This window comes from Cololabis saira, chromosome 16, assembly GCF_033807715.1.
Source record: "Cololabis saira isolate AMF1-May2022 chromosome 16, fColSai1.1, whole genome shotgun sequence".
NCBI classification, from domain to species: Eukaryota; Metazoa; Chordata; class Actinopteri; order Beloniformes; family Belonidae; genus Cololabis; species Cololabis saira.
This window is the reverse complement of record NC_084602.1, coordinates 35,540,654-35,562,563: the sequence shown is the minus strand read 5'-3', so window position 1 is coordinate 35,562,563 and position 21,910 is coordinate 35,540,654. Positions and strand designations below refer to the sequence as shown.

The 21,910-nt window shown below is 42.3% G+C and overlaps 1 protein-coding gene and 1 long non-coding RNA gene across 2 annotated transcripts; both read right to left on the bottom strand.

Annotated features, from left to right (window-relative positions):
- Window positions 1-890: 890 nt before the first annotated feature.
- Window positions 891-1,532, bottom strand: LOC133462548 (uncharacterized). Its single transcript, XR_009784258.1, has 2 exons — window positions 1,451-1,532; window positions 891-1,420 (listed from the first exon to the last, which is right to left on the bottom strand). It is a non-coding gene; the product is annotated as an uncharacterized LOC133462548 (long non-coding RNA).
- Window positions 1,533-2,029: 497 nt separating this feature from the next.
- Window positions 2,030-19,698, bottom strand: rdh12 (retinol dehydrogenase 12). The gene is made up of 7 exons (XM_061742942.1): window positions 19,627-19,698; window positions 14,361-14,482; window positions 7,916-8,071; window positions 7,725-7,829; window positions 5,342-5,551; window positions 4,013-4,202; window positions 2,030-2,248 (listed from the first exon to the last, which is right to left on the bottom strand). The coding sequence occupies exons 1-7, from the start codon at window positions 19,683-19,685 to the stop codon at window positions 2,146-2,148; spliced, it is 945 nt and encodes a 314-aa protein (XP_061598926.1). The 5' UTR covers window positions 19,686-19,698; the 3' UTR covers window positions 2,030-2,145.
- Between the last annotated feature and the right edge of the window lie 2,212 nt (window positions 19,699-21,910).

Here is a 21,910-nt window from a genome sequence, read left to right as displayed (position 1 = left end):
TACGACCAGCCAGGCCCCCCGACACGTACGTACTAGCACCAAAATAGTCTTTAATTGAAAAAAAGAACATTAATTATGTTTTTTTGATACATTTCTCTTTGGTTTACTCTGTATACATATGACTTTGTTTTTCTCCAATGTCACCAATGTATAAAATAAGCATAAAAGGACATACAAATATTTCTGAAAAATGTCTCTTTTAATATGAGACCGACATTTAACATTTGTCCTTTAACAACCTGTCCGAGTAGATTAAATGTTGTTGAGTAATGATATAATAATAAGGAATGAAATAATTTCCTGTGTTTGGCACCAGTATATAAAAAACACAAAAAATATTCAAGACATTCATAAATGATTCCTTACAATGTCTTACTAGAGCAGGGGTCGGCAACCCAAAATGTTGAAAGAGCCATATTGGACCAAAAACACAAAAAACAAATATGTCTGGAACCACAAAAAATAAAAGTCTTGTATCAGCCTTAGAATGAAGACAACACATGCTGCATGTTTCTATATCAGTTAGAACTGGGGGAAGATTTTTTTTTTTCATTATGCATTTTTCGAGAAAAAAGTCGAAATTTCGAGAAAAAAGTTGAAATGTCAAGATTAATGTTGAAGTACAATCTTGAGAAAAAAGTCGAAATGTTGAGAAAAAAGTCGAAATTTCGAGAAAAAGTCGAAATGTTAAGATTAAAAAGGAAAGGAAAAAGGAAGAAAAAAAGAGAAAAAAGAAGAAAAAAGGAAAAAAAGTCAAACATTTTTCAAAAAGCTCCAGGAGCCACTAGGGCGGCGCTAAAGAGCCACATGCGGCTCTAGAGCCGCGGGTTGCCGACCTCTGCTCTAGAAGATGTTCAACGCTGTCCAGTAAACAGATCCACAGAAGCAGGTTGATCGTAATATTTCTGTTTATTTACATAACGATGTAAACATTCAACTCTGGACATGAATGCTGCGGCAGTAAAAGGCAAGTCTGACTCGTAGAAAATACGGCGTAAACTCGGCAGATGCGAATGCTGCGGAGAAGACGTGAAAAGGTGAACTCTTTTAAAAACGTGAGGCGGGAAACGCGACCTCGGGCGACTCCCGGCTCTGAACGTTGAATAGAAAAACCTCCTTGCGGCGTTTACGGCCGTCGTTATCACAAAATACATGTATAAAGTAGGAGCTGTAGCTGCGGCTCATTGTTTCACATCTTTAGTAAAGTGTAAGAACCCCTGCAGGCAAGTTAGAAAGGCTGGCACTGAAGTCGCGATGCTCGACTGGAACTGATGTCTGAGAGAGATGCTGGTCTGGTACCCTGCGTCGACCCGTCACTTCACAGCGTTGCTTTTTTTTTTTTTTGCCTACTCTGAGTTCACATTATGTCACAAAATGATGGGATGAGAAAAGTATGTTTACATAATAATACAGCTGAGATCTTGGCTTTCGTACGGTGGCCAAGACCCACCATTGCTGAAAATTAAAGAAACGCTGCAAATAAAAAGAAACGCCGCTGCAAATAAAATAAACGCTTTGCAAATAAAATAAACGCTGCAAATATAAATAAACGCCGCTTCGAATAAAAAAAAAAAACACGCAAATAAAAAAGCCACAACGGAAGTGAATTACCGGGGACTATTTTTGCTGATGCACCGGTGTTTTTTACGTGAGAGGAGAAGAAGAAGACGAAGAGGACGTAAGTGAAAAGGAAGAAATATGAAGAGCGAGGAATAAGAAGAACAACGAACGAGAAAATAAGTGAAAAGTGTTCAACGTCGCTACGTGTAATTTTTAATGTGCAACACCGGTGCATCAGCAAAAATAGTCCCCGGTAATTCACTTCCGTTGTGGCTTTTTTATTTGCGTCGTTTTTTTATTTTACTTGCAGTGGGGTTTCTTTATATTTGCAGCATTTCTTTTATTTGCAGCAGCGTTTCTTTTCGTTTGCAGCGTTTATTCTATTTGCTAAGCGTTTATTTTATTTGCAGCGGCGTTTGTTTCTGTTTGCAGCGTTACTTTTATTTTCAGCAATGGCGGGTCTCGGCCACCGTACTTTCTGGCCGAAACATGGCCGCCACGGCCGGGTGCCTCCTCTCTCCGACCCGCCGGCCCGTCGGCCTCAGGAACAGCATGATTCAGCAGGATGACGGCGGTTCTGCTGAGTCAGGCCCACTCGATGCCCAGCAGCTCACAGCTGACGTCCCACAGCCTCCTGGCCGTCTCCTGGCTCCGGCCCTGGGGGGCCACGAAGGCGGGGCTGCAGTCACTGAAACCAGAGGGGGAGAGGGTTGTTACGAAAGAGCTCACGACCTTCGACCGCCGCTCGTCTCTGCAACTCAACATGTGACATTTCTCATCAAAACCACCGAGGTCACTGGACGTGTCTCTCGTTGATGCTAGCTGGGTGTCGCTCGGCCCGCGTCACATTTTCTTCCTCTAATTAGGGCCCGAGCACTGACGGTGCGCAGGCCCTAATGTATCTGTAGGAATTGTTCTTGTTTTTCTCTTTTTTCTTCCAACGAAATGAGGGTCTTTTTTCCCCCTAAACGTGCCCAAAAAGTCACCAAATTTTGCATGCAAACCAGGCCTGGCGAAAAATTTGATATTTCATGGTTTGCATTAATGGGCGTGGCCTAATGGCTCAACAGCGCCCCCTAGAAAACTTTGTGCCTCAAGCCCCACCATACGGTTTGACGTACATGCACGAAAATCGGTACACACCTGTATCATGTCGCAACTTAAAGAATAGTCTCTTGGCACCATGGCCGAAACCCAACAGGAAGTTGGCCATTTTGAATTAATATGGTAATTTTGGCGCAATTTTTGCCACTTTGGCCGTTAATGCGTACCGAACCGTAACGTGCACCCAGGTGTGTTATACATCAAAATGTGCGTCTCCATCCTGTGACGATGGGCATTACTTTTCTCAGTCAAAAGTGTTACCGTGGCGACGATAGATGCCAAAAAGCGCGCCCCCCCTTTATCTGGTTGGTCCATATTTGATAGTTCCTACTTTCTGCCATAACTTTTGAATAGTTTCACATAAAGACTAGTGGGTGGTGTCATCGGACTTAGTTTTGAGTCCTTGACCTTTATTGGTGAAAATTGCACGCGCGAGGGCCTGTTCATCGCTGCTTGCAGCTTTAATTGGTTTTATTTCTGTCCAGTGACGTCTGGGCCGGTTCTGTTAGTTTGTACCGCCCCTGGATCCCGAGGGGAAATGGAACCGGACTAATCATTACGATAGCTGGCCAGGCGAGCCCCCGTGGTGTCGGACCTGGTACTGCTACATAGACATAAACGGCTGACGCAGCCAGTTTACGTTTTTAAAGAAGACCTATTATGGCACCTAATACCTATTTTAAACAGGCCTTGAATGTCTTAAAAACAAGCTTTTGATTTTTTTTGCTAAATAAATTAGAAATTCAGCCTCTGATCCATGTCTTTATCTTCCCATTCTCTAACCTCCTTATCTATGAGGGATTCTGAGTGGGCGGGGCTATGATAATGAGGAACTGTGCTGATTGGCTGCCTGAATGATGCGTAGCAGGGGAGGGCACAAAGACAGAATACAGACATTTGTGTTGGTTTTTACAACCAACAACAGAGCAATTTGCATGTCTAGCTCGAACAGACGCCATCACGATACGCCGCTGCGAAAAAATGGCACGAAGCTCCGGTGGGCAGAGTTTTTGTTGTTGTTGTTCCGGCCAGAGTTAGTTGTGGGCGTGATTTCACGCAACGGAGACCAACAAAAATCGCATTTTGGTTACGTAACGACGGGAGCAGAATCTTATTGGCTCGTAGATCCACATCACACTGGACGGATCATCCGGGCGGCTGTACAGACACTGCAGAATCTGGTTGCTTTCCTCCTTCTCTGAGTTGTCAGGCTGAGGGGCGACCACTTTATATATGTTAAAGACAGAAAAAACCTGTTTTTTTCATAATAGGTCTCCTTTAAACGATAAACGGGAACAGATCTCCGGACGGGTTTTACTTGTTCACGTTCCCCGGAGCAGCTTGGTACCTGAAGTGCTTCCCGGAGATGCAGCGCAGCTCCTCGGCCACGGCGCAGTACACGCTGGTCTGGGCTCCCTCGCGCGGCGTCTTCAGGAACGTGGCCAGGACCGAGAACAGGACCGTCATGAGGGTGGAGTGCCGGGTCAGGTCCGAGTTCACCGTCCCCGGGTGGACCGAGTTCACCGTCACGCCGGTGCCTGTGGGAGCCAACCGTCAGCCGTGTGTGTGGTTCTGGGTTTGTGTGGTTCTGAGTGTGATTGGTTGGTTGGTTGATTGATTGATTGAATTGTTTATTTCGAAAAGGAGCAGGTACTGTAGAAGTAAAACTTATTTAACCCTGCCCCTTTGTTACCTCTATTATAAAATAAACTATAACAAAATAAAATATTAATAATAAATAGCTGCTAGTTTGCCTATAAGGCTACAGATTTTCCCATTGGTTGTGCCTTTGCACCTAACCAGCTAACAAACACAATCTTTCCTTAACATAACTCCTCAATCAAATAACTTCCCAGAATTTCCTTTTTGTACCGATTTATATTTGTACATTGCTTCAACCATCACCCAACCCATTCCATAAATCCACTCCAACAACTGAGATACACATGCTTTTCCTTTTAGAATGAACACATTGTTTTTCGAAGTTAAATTTTCCTCTTAAATTATAACCCCCTCCCTGTCACAAAACATTTTCTGTAAATTGCCTGGAAATGAATCAGTTCTCGCTTTGAATAGAGTTTTTAGTTTGACAATGTCCCAGAATTTCAACACATGCGACTTTAAAAACAGTGCGTTAGTGTGATCCTTATAACCCACATTGTGAAGTTTCCTGATTGCTTTTTTTTGCAGTCTGAATAGCGGTTGTAAATTGCTTATTTATGTGTTGCCCCAAACTTCCACACAATAATCCAGATATGGTAATACTAGTGATGAATACAGAATGTGCAATGATTTATAATCCAGCATGTATCTTGTTCTCCCCAATATTGCTACTTTTTATTTTTTTATTACTCTTTGCCAGTTTTGTTCTTATATGATTTATATGGGGTTTCCAGCAGATTTTGTGATCCAGTATCACTCCCAGAAATGTATTTTCATACACCCTTTCAATATGTACATTATTGATATTTGCACAGTATCAATTGGGAGTGTGGTTCTGGGTCTGTGTGGTTCTGGGTTTGTGTGGTTCTGGGTTTGTGTGGTTCTGAGTTTGTGTGGTTCTGAGTTTGTGTGGTTCTGAGTTTGTGTGGTTCTGAGTTTGTGTGGTTCTGAGTTTGTGTGGTTCTGGGTCTGTGTGGTTCTGGGTCTGTGTGGTTCTGAGTGTGGTTCTACGTGCCTGCGAGCCGCTGCGCCAGCTCCCGGGCGAACAGCACGTTGGCCAGCTTGCTCTGGCAGTACGCCAGCCCGCTGTTGTAGCTGCCCTGGCTGTGCAGGTCGTGGAACCGGATCCAGCCGAAGTTGTGGGCCAGCGAGGAGACCACCACGATCCGGGCCGGGGCGCTGCGCTGCAGGAGCCCGATCAGCAGGTACGTCAGCAGGAAGTGACCTGCGGGGAGGAAAGGCGTGTTCAGCAGTGTTGTTGCAAGTTCATACTTCTCATCAACTAGTTCAACTTCAGTTCATTTCAATATTTTTAGGTGAGAATTACGAATGAAACGCCAGACTATTCTAAAACTGCCTTGAAAAAGGTCTATGACCGAAACGTTGGCCTAATAAATAAGTGAACAGTGAGAAGAAGGTGTGCTATAGTTTTCTTGTTAAGCTTGGCTGTTTATTTATCGTATAATGGTTAAGCAGTTGTAAAAGTGACACCTGCTACCCAGAGAGAATCACGAGAATACATTTCACCCCAAAACCAACGGTAAATTACGATAAATCTACGTGGCTCCAGGTCAGAAGAACCGGTTCCAAGGTAGCACCAACTCTTTACTGGTCTAGAGGAAAGAACCGCTTACGTCAGCAGAGGGGGCGGAGTTATTAAAGGTATTGTGACATCATTTTTAACATGCTTTTAACACTATTAAAAGTCTTGGCCAACATCCCTCAAATGTGTCTAAAAGAGTGTAACAAGAAAAACTTCACTCTAGTACTCTTTTCCTGGCTTTTTATTACAGTGTTTTTTTGCGCCGTGAAAAACGGTTCCTTTCCCCCCTTTCCTGTCAATCATTGCTCCGCTCCTCCTCCAAACCTCCTCCTCCTCCAGCCATACGCTCACAGCGGCGTCGGAGAGTTAAGCCGGGAGCGACAGGCGAAACATGCACGGAAAAGGAGCAGGGAGAACCACAGCAAACAATCATAAAAATAAAGGCATGCAAGCAGCACTGTCCCCTTATATTAAGTCCAGTCAGTGGCCGCGGGTCTTTTTAGCAGTTTTCCTCCGGTGATGAGAACAAAAGAGGCTCTAAACAGCTCCGTGTTAAGCCTCATTTATGGTTCCGCGTTAAATCGACGCAGAGCCTACGCCGTAGGGTTCAGCGTTCGGTGTAACGCGGAACCATAAATCAGCCTTTATGGTGCGCTGGAGAGGAGAGGAGAGGAGACAGGGAGCTGGGTGGAGGGGGCGGTGATTTAGCGGGTCTATACGTAACGACCCGCCACCAAACCAGATGCGCCGTTTTTGCATAGTTATGCGGAAAATCCCAGAAAGCACACAATACACTGAATGTTAAAAGTTCGTTGTTTTTTGGGTGTAATTGATGTTAAGACACCCAAAAAAACACAAAAAAATCAAGAAAATGTGTTTTTCATGTCGCCATGCCTTTTAAGACCAACGGCAACAGCAAGACTGGGAGACGGAGACATTTTCAAATAAGAATGAATCTGGATGCAGCAAAGCATCATGGGAGGAGGAGGAGACAACCTGTCTTTTAGAGATGTGTCCACGGAGGAGCTACGTGGACCAAGTCCTGTTAGAGCTGATACCTGGTTGTTGCTGCAACTTTCACACAAATACAGCAACGTAACTGACGTTTTCATCCTTGCGGGAGCTGTCTTGTTAAGCTTGGCTGCTCGTTTCCTCCTCCGACACACCTTTCAGCAAATCCGGTGCGCAAAAAGTTTTCCGCTTAAGATAAATAAACAAAAAGCTTCCGCGGTTGTAGCTATGGGTTGTAGCTGCTGCCGAGCCGACTTTGTTTTGGAAGTTCGGATTTCTGCCAGTTTGGGGATAAAAATACTACTTTTGCCATTGGGAGGGAGGGAGGGAGGGAGGGAGGGAGAAAAGAAGGAAGGAAGGGAGGGAGAAAAGAAGGAAGGGAGAAAAGAAGGGAGAAAAGAAGGGAGAAAGGAAGGAAGGAAGGGAAAAAGAAGAAAGGAAGGGAGGGAGAAAAGGAGGAAAGAAAGAAGGGAGGAAAGAAAGGAAGGAGGAAGGAAGGGAGGAAAGAAAGGAGGGAGGAAAGAAGGAAGGAAGGAAGGAAAGAAAGGAGGGAGGAAAGAAGGAAGGAAGGAAAGAAAGGAGGGAGGAAAGAAGGAAGGAAGGGAAGGAGGAAAGAAGGGAGGAAGGGTGAAAAAAAGGGAGGAAAGGAGGAAGGAAGGGAGGAAAGAAAGAAAACAAGGAAAGAATGTACGAGGAGAGAAAAGAGGAAAGGAGAAGGAAGGAGAGAGCAGGAGGAAAGAAGGAACAGGAGATTTAGGTCATTTTGACCCGAACACAGTACCAGGTTAAACGAGTCCTACTGTTGGAACTATTGTAAATAAGTTTACCTAAACCCAACACCTACCCAGGTGATTGACCCCGATGTGCATCTCAAAGCCGTCCACCGTCTTCATGTAGGGACACATCATCACGCCGGCGTTGCTGATGAGGACGTGCAGCTGGTGGACTTCTGCAGAGACCAGACGTCACAACCAAACATAAATCACGCTGGTTAACTGAAGACCCAAACCTCCAGGGAACCGTCCCTCCGCTCACCTCTCAGGAACGTCTGTGCGAAGGCCCGGATGGAGCCGGTATCTGCCAGGTCCAGCTCCCGGACCTCCACCTGGGCTCCGGCGATCGCCACCCGGATGCTGTCGGCCGCCTCCTCGCCCTTCACCACGTCTCTGCAGGCCATGATCACCCGCGCCCCTAAACCCAGACATAAACGCCCAGAACCGCCGTGAATAAAACAAAGTGTGTGTGTGTGTGTGTGTGTGTGTGTGTGTGTGTGTGTGTGTGTGTGTGTGTGTGTGTGTGTGTGTGTGTGTGTGTGTGTGTGTGTGTGTGTGTGTGTGTGTGTGTGTGTGTGTGTGTGTGTGTGAATAATATAATGAAAGTAAATATTAATTTGAAAAATAAATAAATAATTATCATATAGAGTGAGATAATATAGCACGATATACGGTAATATAAAGTAATATATGTAATACTATAATAGCATATAATAATATAGTAATATCCTAATATAACATCATATTTTTTATAGTATTATAACCAGTACTCGAGATGAGGGGGGATGAGGGGGGATGGCATCCCCCCTGAAATAAAAACGGTCCAAATCATCCCCCCTGTAAAACTGCCATCCCCCCTTTCCATCCCTTATGTCATTTCATCAATGAATGTGGTTTTACTGCTATTTCAACATTTAGAGTCATCACCAGAAAAATAATACCAGAAAAATGTGACAATTTTCACCTGTTTCAAGTAAATTTTCACTTGAAATAAGTAGAAAAATCTGCCAGTGGAAAAAGATTTATCTTCTTATTACAAGCAAAAAAATCTTGTTCCACTGGCAGATTTTCTACTTATTTTAAGTGAAAATCTACTTGAAACAGGTGAAAATTGTTATTTTCTCCAGTGATGAGTCTTGTTTTAAGTGTAATGAGATTTTTTTTACTAAAATGAGACATTTTAACTAGAAATAAGACAAATATTCTTGTTAAGATTGTGAGTTTTTGCAGTGATCCATTTTACTTATCCTGTGAAGGACAGAGTCATATTGATAAGTTCAGAAAAGTGTTTTTTATTGTTGTGTTTTGATGTATTTGATGTAAGCCCAGTGGATATTTAAAGCTTACAGAAGGCTGCATTTAACTGCTGCTATGTCATTCCTGCAGTATTTCTGCAGCTGTTTTGGTCACTGCTATTATTTGTAATATATTATATTATTTGTAATCAGCACAAATTATCTGTCCCCATATGATAAAATCCACCATCCCCCCTGATCTTTTTTTACAACTCGAGTACTGATTATAACATATAACAAAATGATATCACCATACTATAATATAACAATATAATAATTCTGAGGGTTTCTGAGCGGCGTTGAAGCGGTTCTGATTACTGAAACACGTTCTGCCAATTTTTATTTTTAGATTTTATTCCATAATTTATGACCCTTCCTCCCTGACACAACTCTCCCATTTACCCCACCGTGGGACTGCTCTGAGTGACGGGGTCGGGGGGTTCAGGTTCAGGGTCCCGGCCCGGTACCAGCCCAGAAGTATGACAAGCTGCAGTTCCTCTACCGACCACCAGGGACTGACTCCAAAAATCAACATGTCCAAGAAATTAACTGATTTATTTGTATATATTTTAAAGGTTTTAGGCTCCATAGTCGGGGTGTAATGATTAGTCAACATTGACAACAAAAATCGATAATTAAAATAGCCACCAATTGAATTATCGACTATTATTGAAAAACATTTCAACAGAGTGAGGCCTCTTTCTCATCCCTATCTCTGCTGAGAGCTGCACATGCCCAGTGGAGTACAGCCCCAGGTAAACAATATGCCTGCAGCAAAGTTCACTAAGATATGTATTTTTAAATGAGGCCTCCATCTTATTGGGTTTAATTTTTAATTAGCACATCAGTTAAACAACCTCCTTCAAATTTAAAATAAAAGCCATTTAATAATTAAAGCTGCAAGCAGTGATGAACGGGCCCTTGCGCGTGCAATTTTCACCCATAAAGATCAAGGACTCAAAACTAAGTCCGATGACACCACCCACGAGTCTTTATGTCAAACCATTCAAAAAATATGGCAGAAAGTAGGAACTATCAAATATGGACCAATCAGAGGAAGGGGGGGCGCACTTTTTGGCGTCTATCGTCGCCACGGAAACGCTGTTGACTGAGAAAAGTAATGCCCATCGTCGCAGGATGAAGAAGCATATTTTGATGTATAACACACCTGGGTGCACGTTACGGTTCGGGCCGTATTAATTGCCGAAAAAGTGGCATAAATTGCGCCAAAATTACACGATTAATTCAAAATAGCCGACTTCCTGTTGGGTTTCGGCCATGGCGCCAAGAGACTTTTCTTTAAGTTGCGACATGATACAGGTGTGTAGCGATTTTCGTGCATGTACGTCAAACCGTATTATGGGGCTTGAGGCGCAAAGTTTTCTAGGGGGCGCTGTTGAGCCATTAGGCCACGCCCATTAATGCAAAACATTAAATATCACATTTTTCACCAGGCCTGGCTTGCATGCAAAATTTGGTGACTTTTGGGGCACGTTTAGGGGAAAAAAGGCCCTAATTTTGTCTGAAAAATAAAAACGATAAAAACAACGAGAATTCCTACAGATACATTAGGGCCTTCGCACTGACAGTGCTCGGGCCCTAATTATGAGATTCATAATCCGATTAGTCAGAATCAGCTTTATTGGCCAAGTCTGAACATGCCAGACAGGGAATTTGACTCCGGTTGTTTTCGCTCACTGTACGGTAAATAGACAAATGTAGCTTTTATTAGTATACAATTTTTTTTTAAAGTGAAAGGTGCAGCAGTATGAGGTAGACATGGATATTGAAAGGTGCATTGTTACATCATATGATTGAGATTATTATTATTATTATTATTATTATTATTATTAGGGCCCGAGCACTTGCAGTGCGAAGGCCCTATTGTAATTGCAGGAATTATTCTTCTTCTTCTTCTTCTTATTGTTCTGACAAAAGGAAGGCCTTTTTGCCCCCCTAAACGTGCCCAAAAAGTCACCAAATTTTGCATGCAAGTCAGGCCTGGCGAAAAATTTTATATTTAAGGGTTTGCATTAATGGGCGTGGTAAAATGGCTCAACAGCGCCCCCTTGAAAACTTTGTGCCTCAAGCCCCACAATGCGGTTTGTCGTACATGCACGAAAATCGGTACACACCTGTATCATGGGGCAACTTAAAGAAAAGTCTCTGGGCGTCATGTCGAGAAACCGAACAGGAAGTCGGCCATTTCGAATTAATCGTGTCACTTTGGCGCAATTTATGCCATTCCTTCGGCAGTTAATACGGCCCGAACCATAACGTGCCCCCAAGTGTGTTATACATCAAAATGTGCGTCTTCATCCTGCGACAACACGCATTACTTTTCTCTTTCAAAAGCGTTACCGTGGCGACACTAGACGCCAAAAAGCGCGCCCACCCTTCATCTGGTTGGTTCAGACCGAAAAAACTTTGCGCCTCAAGCCCCAGAATACGGTGTGACGTACATGAACGAAAATCGGTACACACCTGTATCATGTCGCAACTTAAAGAAAAGTCTCTTGGCGCCATGGCCGAAACCGAACAGGAAGTCGGCCATTTTGAACATTCTGAATTAATCACGTAATTTTGGAGCAATATATGCCATTCCTTCGAGAATTAATACGGCCCGAACCGTATCGTGAACCCAGATGTGTTATACGTACAAATGTGCGTCTCCATCCTGCGACTACACGCATTACTTTTCTCTTTCAAAAGTGTTACCGTGGCGACGCTAGACGCCAAAAAGCGTGCCCCCCCTTCATCTGATTGGTCCATATTTGATAGTTCCCCAAAAGGCACCAAATTTTGCATGCAAGCCAGGCCTGGCGATAAATTTGATATTTCATGGTTTGCATTAATGGGCGTGGCCTAACGGCTCAACAGCGCCCCCCGGAAAACTTTGTGCCTCAAGCCCTACAATACGGTTTGACGTACATGCACGAAAATCGCTACACACCTGTATCATGGCACAACTTAAAGAAAAGTCTCTTGGAGCCATGGCCAAAACCGAACAGGAAGTCAGCCATTTTGAAATCTGATTGGTCCATATTTGATAGTTCTCCAAAATTCACCAAATTTGGCATGCAAGACAGACTTGGCGATAAATTTGATATTTCATGGTTTGCATTAATGGGCGTGGCCTAACGGCTCAACAGCGCCCCCTAGAACACTTTTATCTGCCATAACTTTTGAATGGTTTGACATAAAGAGTCGTGGGTGGTGTCATGGGACTCGGTATTGAGTCCTTTACCATAATTGGTGAAAATTAACCCCGCCCCTTCTTCCGATTGGTTGTCCCTATTTCCTGCTATAACATTTGAATGTTTTGACATAGAGAGTCGTAGGTGGTGTCATGGGACTCGGTATTGAGTCCTTTACCATAATTGGTGAAAATTAACCCCGCCCCTTCTTCTGATTGGTTGTCCCGATTTTCTGCTGTAACTTTTGAATGGTTTGACATAGAGAGTCATGGGTGGTGTCATCAGATTCTGTATGGAGTCCTTGGCCTTCATTGGCCTGAATTAGCCCCGCCCCTTCTTCTGATTGGTTGTCCCTTTTTCTGCTATATCTTTTGAATGGTTTGACATAGGAAGTCGTGGGTGGTGTCGTTTCTGATATGCTTATGGGGGGGGCGGTGGCCGTGAGTGCGAGGGCCCGTTCATCGCTGCTTGCAGCTTTAATTATTATTATTATTATTATTATCAGAATCGTGTTTATTTGGCCAAGTCAGGTCAAACAAGACAGGGAATTTGACTCGGTTATTTTCTCTCACTGTCCAGTAAATAGACAAATGACAGCTCTTGTTAACATATATACAATTGTTAATTGTCAATTATTATTATAAAGTATATTTATATAAATATGTATATGGGCATGTGTGTACAAATATATAGAAATATTCAACTATGTGTATGTATGTACCAATAGGTAAGTGTGTGAGTATTATTATAGTATAGTTGGTTATTATAAATAATAACTGATTAGTGAATGGGGCTAGGATTAAATAAGTTTACACTTCTTCCTATTCCTTTTGCACATTTAAATTAAGATATTAAGGGCCAAATCCACAAAGAATAGATTGCGCCCACAAATAGCGCTGTGAATTGCGCCGCATTTGTGCCCGCAATTTGCCCTGCTTTAAGGTCCTATTCACAAAAGATTTTGCTCTAATGATATCTCGGGGCAAACACGCCCATAAAGTTTTGGAGCTGAGTGCAATTTGCACTTGTCTGAGTAAGTGAGCGGAGCTGTTTCCAGTGTTCTCCATATTTCAGCACACACATTGGTCCATAATGAAAACTGCAGAGAGCACAACAGCCTCAACTTTCACGTATTTGTACTTCTCTAGTATTTCGCATGTATGACATAAGCTAATGAAATGTCAAATGTTAAGAGGCTGTGCGCATTTACGGACAAGGCACAGCACCGGTAACTTCATTAACACCGAATCGGGATCAGATCAGGATCTAATGGTAATTCATGTTATGTGTTTTGCTACACACACCTACAGGTCAGCTGTTAAACACACACATTCTAGATTTATATGTTTATATGGTGGAATTGTTTGTAATAAAGCAGCCCCTTATGTATGGATGAATCCTGAGCTCCGTCCTGTTATTTTTATTTTTAAATCCAAAATAAGTCCACAACCCCACTTGATCTGACTGTGTACAGTCATGTCTGACTGTAGATTTCACCCTTAATATCATTCAGTATCACACAGGCTTGAATGATATTGAAGAGAGAGAGAAACAGAGACAGATGGGGAGTGAGGAGTGAGTTTGCGCGCAGTTAATACAAGCTTCGAAAAGACGGTATTTGCTCCACTATTTTTGCGTGTGGCAAATAGCGCTGGCCTTTGTGAATTAGACGTTTTTTGCAATGAGGCTTATTTGCATAGAAAGGGGGTAATTTTGCGCCGAATGTATGAATATTACCTAATTTACATGCATGCAAATGGCACAGGCGCACCATGACACTATTTGCTTGGCAGCGCAGTTTGTGGTGCAATTCCCCCTTTGCGGGTGCTTTGTGAATTAGACGCTCTCTTTTTGTCTCATTTGCACAGGTTTAGCGGCCGCAAAAGCTGCGCAATCCTTTTGTGGATTTGGCCCTAAGTGTTAAAGGATGAAATTCCTTGTTTTGTTTTTTTTGTTTTGTTTTCTTATCTTCTCTTTTAATTGTTGTCTTTTACATGTACAAAAAAAATCTAATCAAATCAAATGGTTCCTGGTCCTGCCCGGACCGATCTGGACCCTCCACCTGCTGCACCACATCCACCCAGAAATGTGTAAATACACACAAATACATACACACATTAACCCAGAGGTGTAGATTCTGTGTTTACTCTCCAAATCAGTGAAAAATGATATGTTTGTTCCTCTGCTGCCAGCCGGGTGCGTGCAGGTGCGTCACCTCGCGTTGCCAGGTCCAGCGCTGTCTCCCTCCCAATCCCCGTGTTGGCGCCGGTGATGAGCACCGTCTTCCCGTCCAGCCGAGCCGTGGACCTGCACGTCCCTCCTGCTGCATACCTCCTACTGGGACACATTCAAACCGGGTTCAAAACAACACGCACCCTATGGAGCAATTCTGGTCTACAATTATTTCACAGTTTCATAAACTTTTTAAGCGCCCTTTACACGTTGGTGCAAGAACTTGCCTGTTGGGATTAGAGGATGAGCTTCCAGCTGAATTCAGTAAAAAAAGATGTTCTACATATTCTGTTGCACTGTGCTCGAAAATGCATTCTGGTTATGTAGATCTCTGATAAAGCTCCCACTTTATCTCAATGGCTGCTAAATGTGACAAACGTCATCCCGTTTGAAGGGACAAACTCTTTTCATTCTACCGGATTTGGGACCCTTTGTTTGACTATCTGGATGCCGCCACATCTCAAAAGTCTGGACTTGTAGAACTGGCTTGGAATAAGAATCTAAATGTACGTATAGAGGGAAAGTGCATGACGTCACAGATTGTCTGAATTTTCTCCTCTGGGAGATTAATAAAGTCTACTATTCTATTCTATTCTAGATGCGACTTCACGGCGGGTTTCGCCCACTGAGTGTCAGAAAAACTGAGTGTCAGAAAGACTGAGTGTCAGAAAGACTGAGTGGCAGAAAGACTGACTGGCAGAAAGACTGAGTGTCAGAAAGACTGAGTGTCAGAAAGACTGAGTGTCAGAAAGACTGAGTGTCAGAAAGACTGAGTGTCAGAAAGACTGAGTGTCAGAAAGACTGAGTGTCAGAAAGACTGAGTGTCAGAAAGACTGAGTGGCAGAAAGACTGACTGGCAGAAAGACTGACTGGCAGAAAGACTGACTGGCAGAAAGACTGAGTGTCAGCGTAAACTTTCAGTTTGAGCAGCTGGAAAACATCTAAAATGGGAAAGAGCTGTTGTGCGATTGACTGTACTCAGATTTAGCAAGAAATTGGAGTTATCGTTTTACAATCGATTGTTGGAGAAACTAATAACGGAATTGTCCTTTATTTGAGAAAAAAATGTTGCGTCCTGTATTGAACTAATATGGGGCGCGATTTGTCCTGTATTTTCATTAACCCCCCATACACACGTCTGTCACACACACACATCAACACTAAATTTATCAATAATGAACAAAATAAAACACAGGAAACATTACGGCCAGCAAAATCTTTGTGGCAACAGGACCTGCTGCGTCTGTGCCCAGATCTTTCTATATTATTATTATTATTATTATTATTATTATTATTATTATTATTATTATTATTATATATGTGTGTACCAGACAGCGGGGAGGACTCCGGCTTAACCTCCAGGTAAGGCTTAGGAATTGGGGATTAAAAGTTGCGTTCCGTATTGAACCAATACGGACATATATTATGCTCTTATTTATTGATGTCATAATATACAGGTGAAGGTCGGAAAATGTATATATATTTCAAAACGTCATTCGTAGTAAATTTAAAGGAGCTTGAGGCTTCTTTTAAGAAATGATACTCTCTAGCGCCACCCTTCACCACGACGGCCGTCGGGGGTACTGCAGCCAACAGTGAAGCCGGCACGGGAGAACGGGGAGAACGCACATGCAGCGTCATTTGAAGTCACATCCGCAGCCCAGCGCGGGAAACTCTGGTTCGGAATTGCAGCACATTTTGCAGCACACAGCCTGTTCAAGGCAACAGAGAGATACACTAGAGCAGGGGTTCCCAACCTTTTTTGTGCCAAGGACCAGCAGAAGTATAAACAAAAAGCTCAGGGACCGGTTGACAATTTATGTCAATTTTAATAAACATTTTAGAAAAAAACAATGCATTTTAAAATGCAGGCTATCATCAGCGACGTTAGCTGATGTTGTGGCCTTTAAAACTTGCTTCTGCAAATCTAAGTCACGTTTTTTCCTTCCACTGGTTTGTCTTTGAGAGAAGGATGTTTTGTATTTAAGTGTCTTTGAAGCTTGGATGGCTTCTTTTGCTTCGTTGCCGAGCGTTTCTCCACATAAAATACAAAGTGTGTTTGGCGCCTCCAAATCGCCCGTTGCAACAAATCCGTATTTTATATACATAATGTCGTACTTGCGATTAAAGCTTTTGCTTTTCTTTTTGGTAGGATTTTCCACTTGTTCATCACTATTTCTTTTACTCAAACAACTAGTAAAGAAACGGCTCATGGAGGTTTGCTGAGGTCCGCTCATCTCTGCAGCTGACTGTACCTAACCTGCATACAGCACCTGTGCATGGCGCTGTTCAGTCCGGTCAGGTACCAGAACTTATTGTCCGCCAAGCCATGACAGGGCTGCCACTCAAAGAAACACATTTCGACAAGTTTTGGATGAAATTATATGACAAAAAAATGCAAAAATTGTTTTCTTAAATTTAGTATGAGGTTGCTTTAATTATGTGGCAAATGATAATAAACACGAGAAAGATGGGTACTTCAATGAAAAATAGATATTTTATTCAACTTTGCTGCTGTCATTCATGCGGGGAGACACCTAAAACATGCTGGATAGGTCTTTCCAGGACCGGAGTTGGAGACCCCTGTATTATGCTCTTATTTATTCATGTAATAATATACAGGTGGAGGTCGGAACATTTGAATATATTGCAAAACTTCATTCGTAGTAAATTCAACTTAAGGTGAAACAAATATTATTTCCCACTACATGCAAAGTGAGATATTTCAAGCCTTTGTTATAATTTTGATGATTATGGCTCACAGTTCATGAAACCCCAAATAAAAAATCTCAAAAAATTTGAATATATTATGAAATCATTAAACAATTCAATCATCAAAATTATAACAAATAAAGGATTAACACATATTGCTTTGCCTGTAATGAGACTATGTTCTGTAATGTACATGTATTACGTGGTCTGATAACCATCTCCCAACGAATATTTAATTCTCTGCGCATTAATTCTGCACCTTCATCAATTGTGTCTTCATCAAGGACATGCCATGTTCGTGACAATGGACTTCTAAAATACTGACTCTGTTTTTAATGACAGATGGCAGAACTTCGCCAAAACTCGCCTACTGACTGAATGAATGAGGAAATCAAATGTGCGTGCGGCTCTGAAAGAGACGGAGACGCAGAGAAACTCCAGGTTCATTGAGATAAACCTGGTCCAGGTTAGGTTCGGAGCGTCTGTTATTACGGTAACTGACCGAGAGCTTAAGTTACCTCTCTTTGTGAAACAGGCTAGAGAGTTACCTCTCTTTCTCTGGTTTGAGTTACCTCCCTTTGTGAAACGGAAAACTCAGTTTCCCTCATTTCAGGGTTAACAGACTCAGAGTTTTCACTAAACCTGCTTTGTGAAACGGACCCCTGCTCATCATTGATCAGCATCTGCAGTATTGATCAGTGAGCGCAGTCGTCTGGTGCGGGGAGACGCAAAAAAGAAAAAAAAAAAAAAAAAAGCTGCGCTGACACGCGGCTCTGGGCAGAGATTGTATGAGGTGAAGTGAAGTGAGATGCCTCACTCCATTGGGAAAAAACCGTCTGGTGACAATTGCCGACAATTTTGATTATCGCTTTTTGTCGACAACGTCGTCGCAGCCCTAATTATGATCGGAACACAAGCCATTCCACGGCCCGGTAGTAACGGCTCTACGGACCGGTACCGGTCCGGGGACCGGGGGTTGGGAATCACGGCACTAGAGGATTCATTCTTTTTGGTTTGGAACGCGTCATCTGACATTATTACTAGAAAACTTAAAACGTATACGAATTTTTTTTATAAATCCTGCCTCATGCTCCTTTAACTAAAGGTGAAACAAATATATTATTTCCCACTACATTCAAGTTCAATGCTATTAAAGCACTTTAAACTTTAAATCAAAGCATTTTGTTTTTTCATATAAAATAAACACATTTTTATGCAGATTAGAAGTTTTGGGGCTTTTTTTTGGCTCCTGTGCTGCTGAAATCGGGGCGTCCCTTATTTCTATTTCTGAAAGGTGGCAACCCTATAGTCTGTGGACCCCCTGAAACAGCCCTGGCCCTCTGGCCCCCAGGGGCGTCAATTGGGTATGGCTTCAAGGGAAAATGTAAATGTTTGTTTTTTAAATACATTTATGGAATTACTCTGTCTATTTGTATTGATTATTCTATTACTTAATACATATAGAATAACTACAAATGCAAATCAGAACAACATGATCGATTTCACTAGTTATTATACACTGCAAAAACTCAAAATCTTAACAAGAATATTTGTCTTATTTCTAGTTAAAATGTCAAATTTTTAGTCAAAAAAATCTCATTACATTTAAGACAAGACTCAAAAACTCAAAAAACAACAATTTTCACCTGTTTCAAGTAGATTTTCACTTAAAATAAGTAGAACATTTTTTTTGCTTGTAATAAGTAGAAAAATCTGCCAGTGGAACAAGATTTTTTTGCTTGTAATAAGAAGATAAATCTTGTCCCACTGGCAGATTTTTCTACTTATTTCAATTGAACATTTACTTGAAACAGGTGAAAATGGTCAAATAAGTTATTTTTCAGGCAATGACTCTTGTTTTAAGTGTAATGAGACTAAAAATGACTAAAAAATAGACATTTTAACTACAAAATAAGACAAATATTCCTGGTAAAATTTTGAGTTTTTGCAGTGAGCGAGACTGCATTGGAAAAAGTTCCAATTTTCTTGACCACACAGATCAGCTACATAGCAGACTTCTGTGATGACTATTTGCTGGACGTGTTGATTGATACTCTAGTTTAAGTTCTGTGACTCGTAACCTTGCCATTCCTTAGCTTTGACTGAATTGACGCCACTGCTGGCCCCCCCAAGGTTAAAAGTCCAGCTCCGCCACTGTCCGACCCGACCCGATCGGTGGGTCGGGTAGTGTGAACGCCCCCCCGACACCGAGCACATGGTCCGAGCAGGTTGATCATTCACCCCGCATGAGCCGCGCCACCGCGCGGGCCCCGCCCCGCAGCCAATGGCTCTGGTCGGAACACATAACTCCTCCCACTCCTTCACTTTCATTGATTTTCAAGCTCAGAAAAAATCCATATTTCGGTGCGTTATCAATAAACTGTGCCGTCACCGGGACCGGTGACGGCACAGTTTATTGATAACGCACCGAAATAAAAGAGACATAAAACGATCGATCACGTGATCAGAGGAGAGAACTGATCAGAACCCGGTCAGAATGAAATATGGGCCCTGATTGATTGATTGTCGCCACTCACCGTATCTGCGGGGCGAATAAAACCACCAGCAGCGTGAACGCGCCCGCGGCCGCGAGCATCAGCAGCAGCGGCAGCAGCGGCAGCAGCATCGTGACGGAGCGGCGTCTCTGCAGCTGCAGGAGGAGATGGATGTGGAGGAGAAACAGATGAACAGCTGATGCCGGAGCTGGAGCTGCGGGGGCGGGGCCGGGGGCGCGCACGGCATCATGGGATTGTAGTTTTACCAGGATCATGGGATTGTAGTTTTACCCAGTACTCGAGTTGTACAAAAACATCAGGGGGGATGGTGGATTTTATCATATGGGGACAGATAATTTGTGCTGATTACAAATAATATAATATATTACAAATAATAGCAGTGACCAAAACACCTGCAGAAATAATGCAGGAATGACATAGCAGCAGTTAAATGCAGCCTTCTGTAAGCTTTAAATATCCACTGGGCTTACATCAAATACATCAAAACACAACAATAAAAAACAGTTTTCTGAACTTATCAATATGACTCTGTCCTTCACAGGATAAGTAAAATGGATCACTGCAAAAACTCAAAATCTTAACAAGAATATTTGTCTTATTTCTAGTTAAAATGTCTCATTTTAGTAAAAAAAATCCCATTACACTTAAAACAAGACTCATCACTGGAAAAAACAACAATTTTCACCTGTTTAAAGTAGATTTTCACTTAAAATAAGTAGAAAAATCTGCCAGTGGAACAACATTTTTTTGCTTGTAATGAGAAGATAAATCTTGTCCCACTGGCAGATTTTCCTACTTATTTCAAGTGAAAATGTACTTGAAACAGGTGAAAATTGTCAAATAAGTTATTTTTCTGGTGTTATTTTTCTGGTGATGACTCTAAATGTTGAAATAGCAGTAAAACCACATTCATTGATGAAATGACATAAGGGATGGAAAGGGGGGATGGCAGTTTTACAGGGGGGATGATTTGGACCGTTTTTATTTCAGGGGGGATGCCATCCCCCTCATCGTGTTGCCTCATCCCCCCTCAACTCCAGTACTGGTTTTACCAGGATCATGGGATTGTAGTTTTACCAGGATCATGGAATTGTAGTTTTACCAGGATCATGGAATTGTAGTTTTACCAGGATCATAGGATTGTAGTTTTACCAGGATCATGGAATTGTAGTTTTACCAGGATCATAGGATTGTAGTTTTACCAGGATCATGGAATTGTAGTTTTACCAGGATCATGGAATTGTAGTTTTACCAGGATCATGGAATTGTAGTTCTACCAGGATCATGGAATTGTAGTTTTACCAGGATCATGGAATTGTAGTTTTACCAGGATCATGGGATTGTAGTTTTACCAGGATCATGGAATTGTAGTTTTACCAGGACCATGGGATTGTAGTTTTACCGGGATCATGGGATTGTAGTTTTAACGGGATCATGGGATTGTAGTTTTACCAGGATCATGGAATTGTAGTTTTAACGGGATCATGGGATTGTAGTTTTACCGGGATCATGGGATTGTAGTTTTACCGGGATCATGGGATTGTAGTTTTAACGGGATCATGGGATTGTAGTTTTACCGGGATCATGGGATTGTAGTTTTACCAGGATCATGGGATTGTAGTTTTACCAGGATCATGGGATTGTAGTTGTAACAAAGAACACCCGGCGTTGTTAGCATCAACACAAATGTTAACAACACCAATATTTATTAAACCGAAACAAGATTTTTCCCAGCATTCTTTTGGGAACGTTTTCACAAAAGAACCAAATTTCATCTTCCGGATTAAAGTCAGGACGAAGAAAATTACAGTTCCTCAACAGGCCACTAGGGGCTGCTCCAAAGGTGAGTCAATCTTCACTGACCAAGTGAAAACAAATAAATCCAACATTACAGCAGAAATAAACATATTTGCCGCCTGGATCTGAAACATTATTTTGGTCTCCCAGGCTTTCATATCCATGACAACTGTACGGAGGTGTTTGTTTTTATTTCTTTTTTTAAAATACCCCATCAGATACATTTTATGTGGAGCAATACGGTTAGAATTTGGGGCTTAGACTTTTGATTTGTGTCGGACCTTTGATTGGCCGCGGACTTGGACTTTTGATTGGCAGCAGGCTTAGCCAGCGGACAGTCATCACTTACAAAGCTTAGCTGAGCAGTCGGCAGCTTGAACGAACTAATTTCTGCTAAACACAGTGATCATTTGTGATTTCACCACCAAAATAAGACTTTATTGATCCCACAAGGGGAAGTTTGTGCGTTACCAAGGCTCAAAAACAAAAAACAGAAGAATAAGCCAAA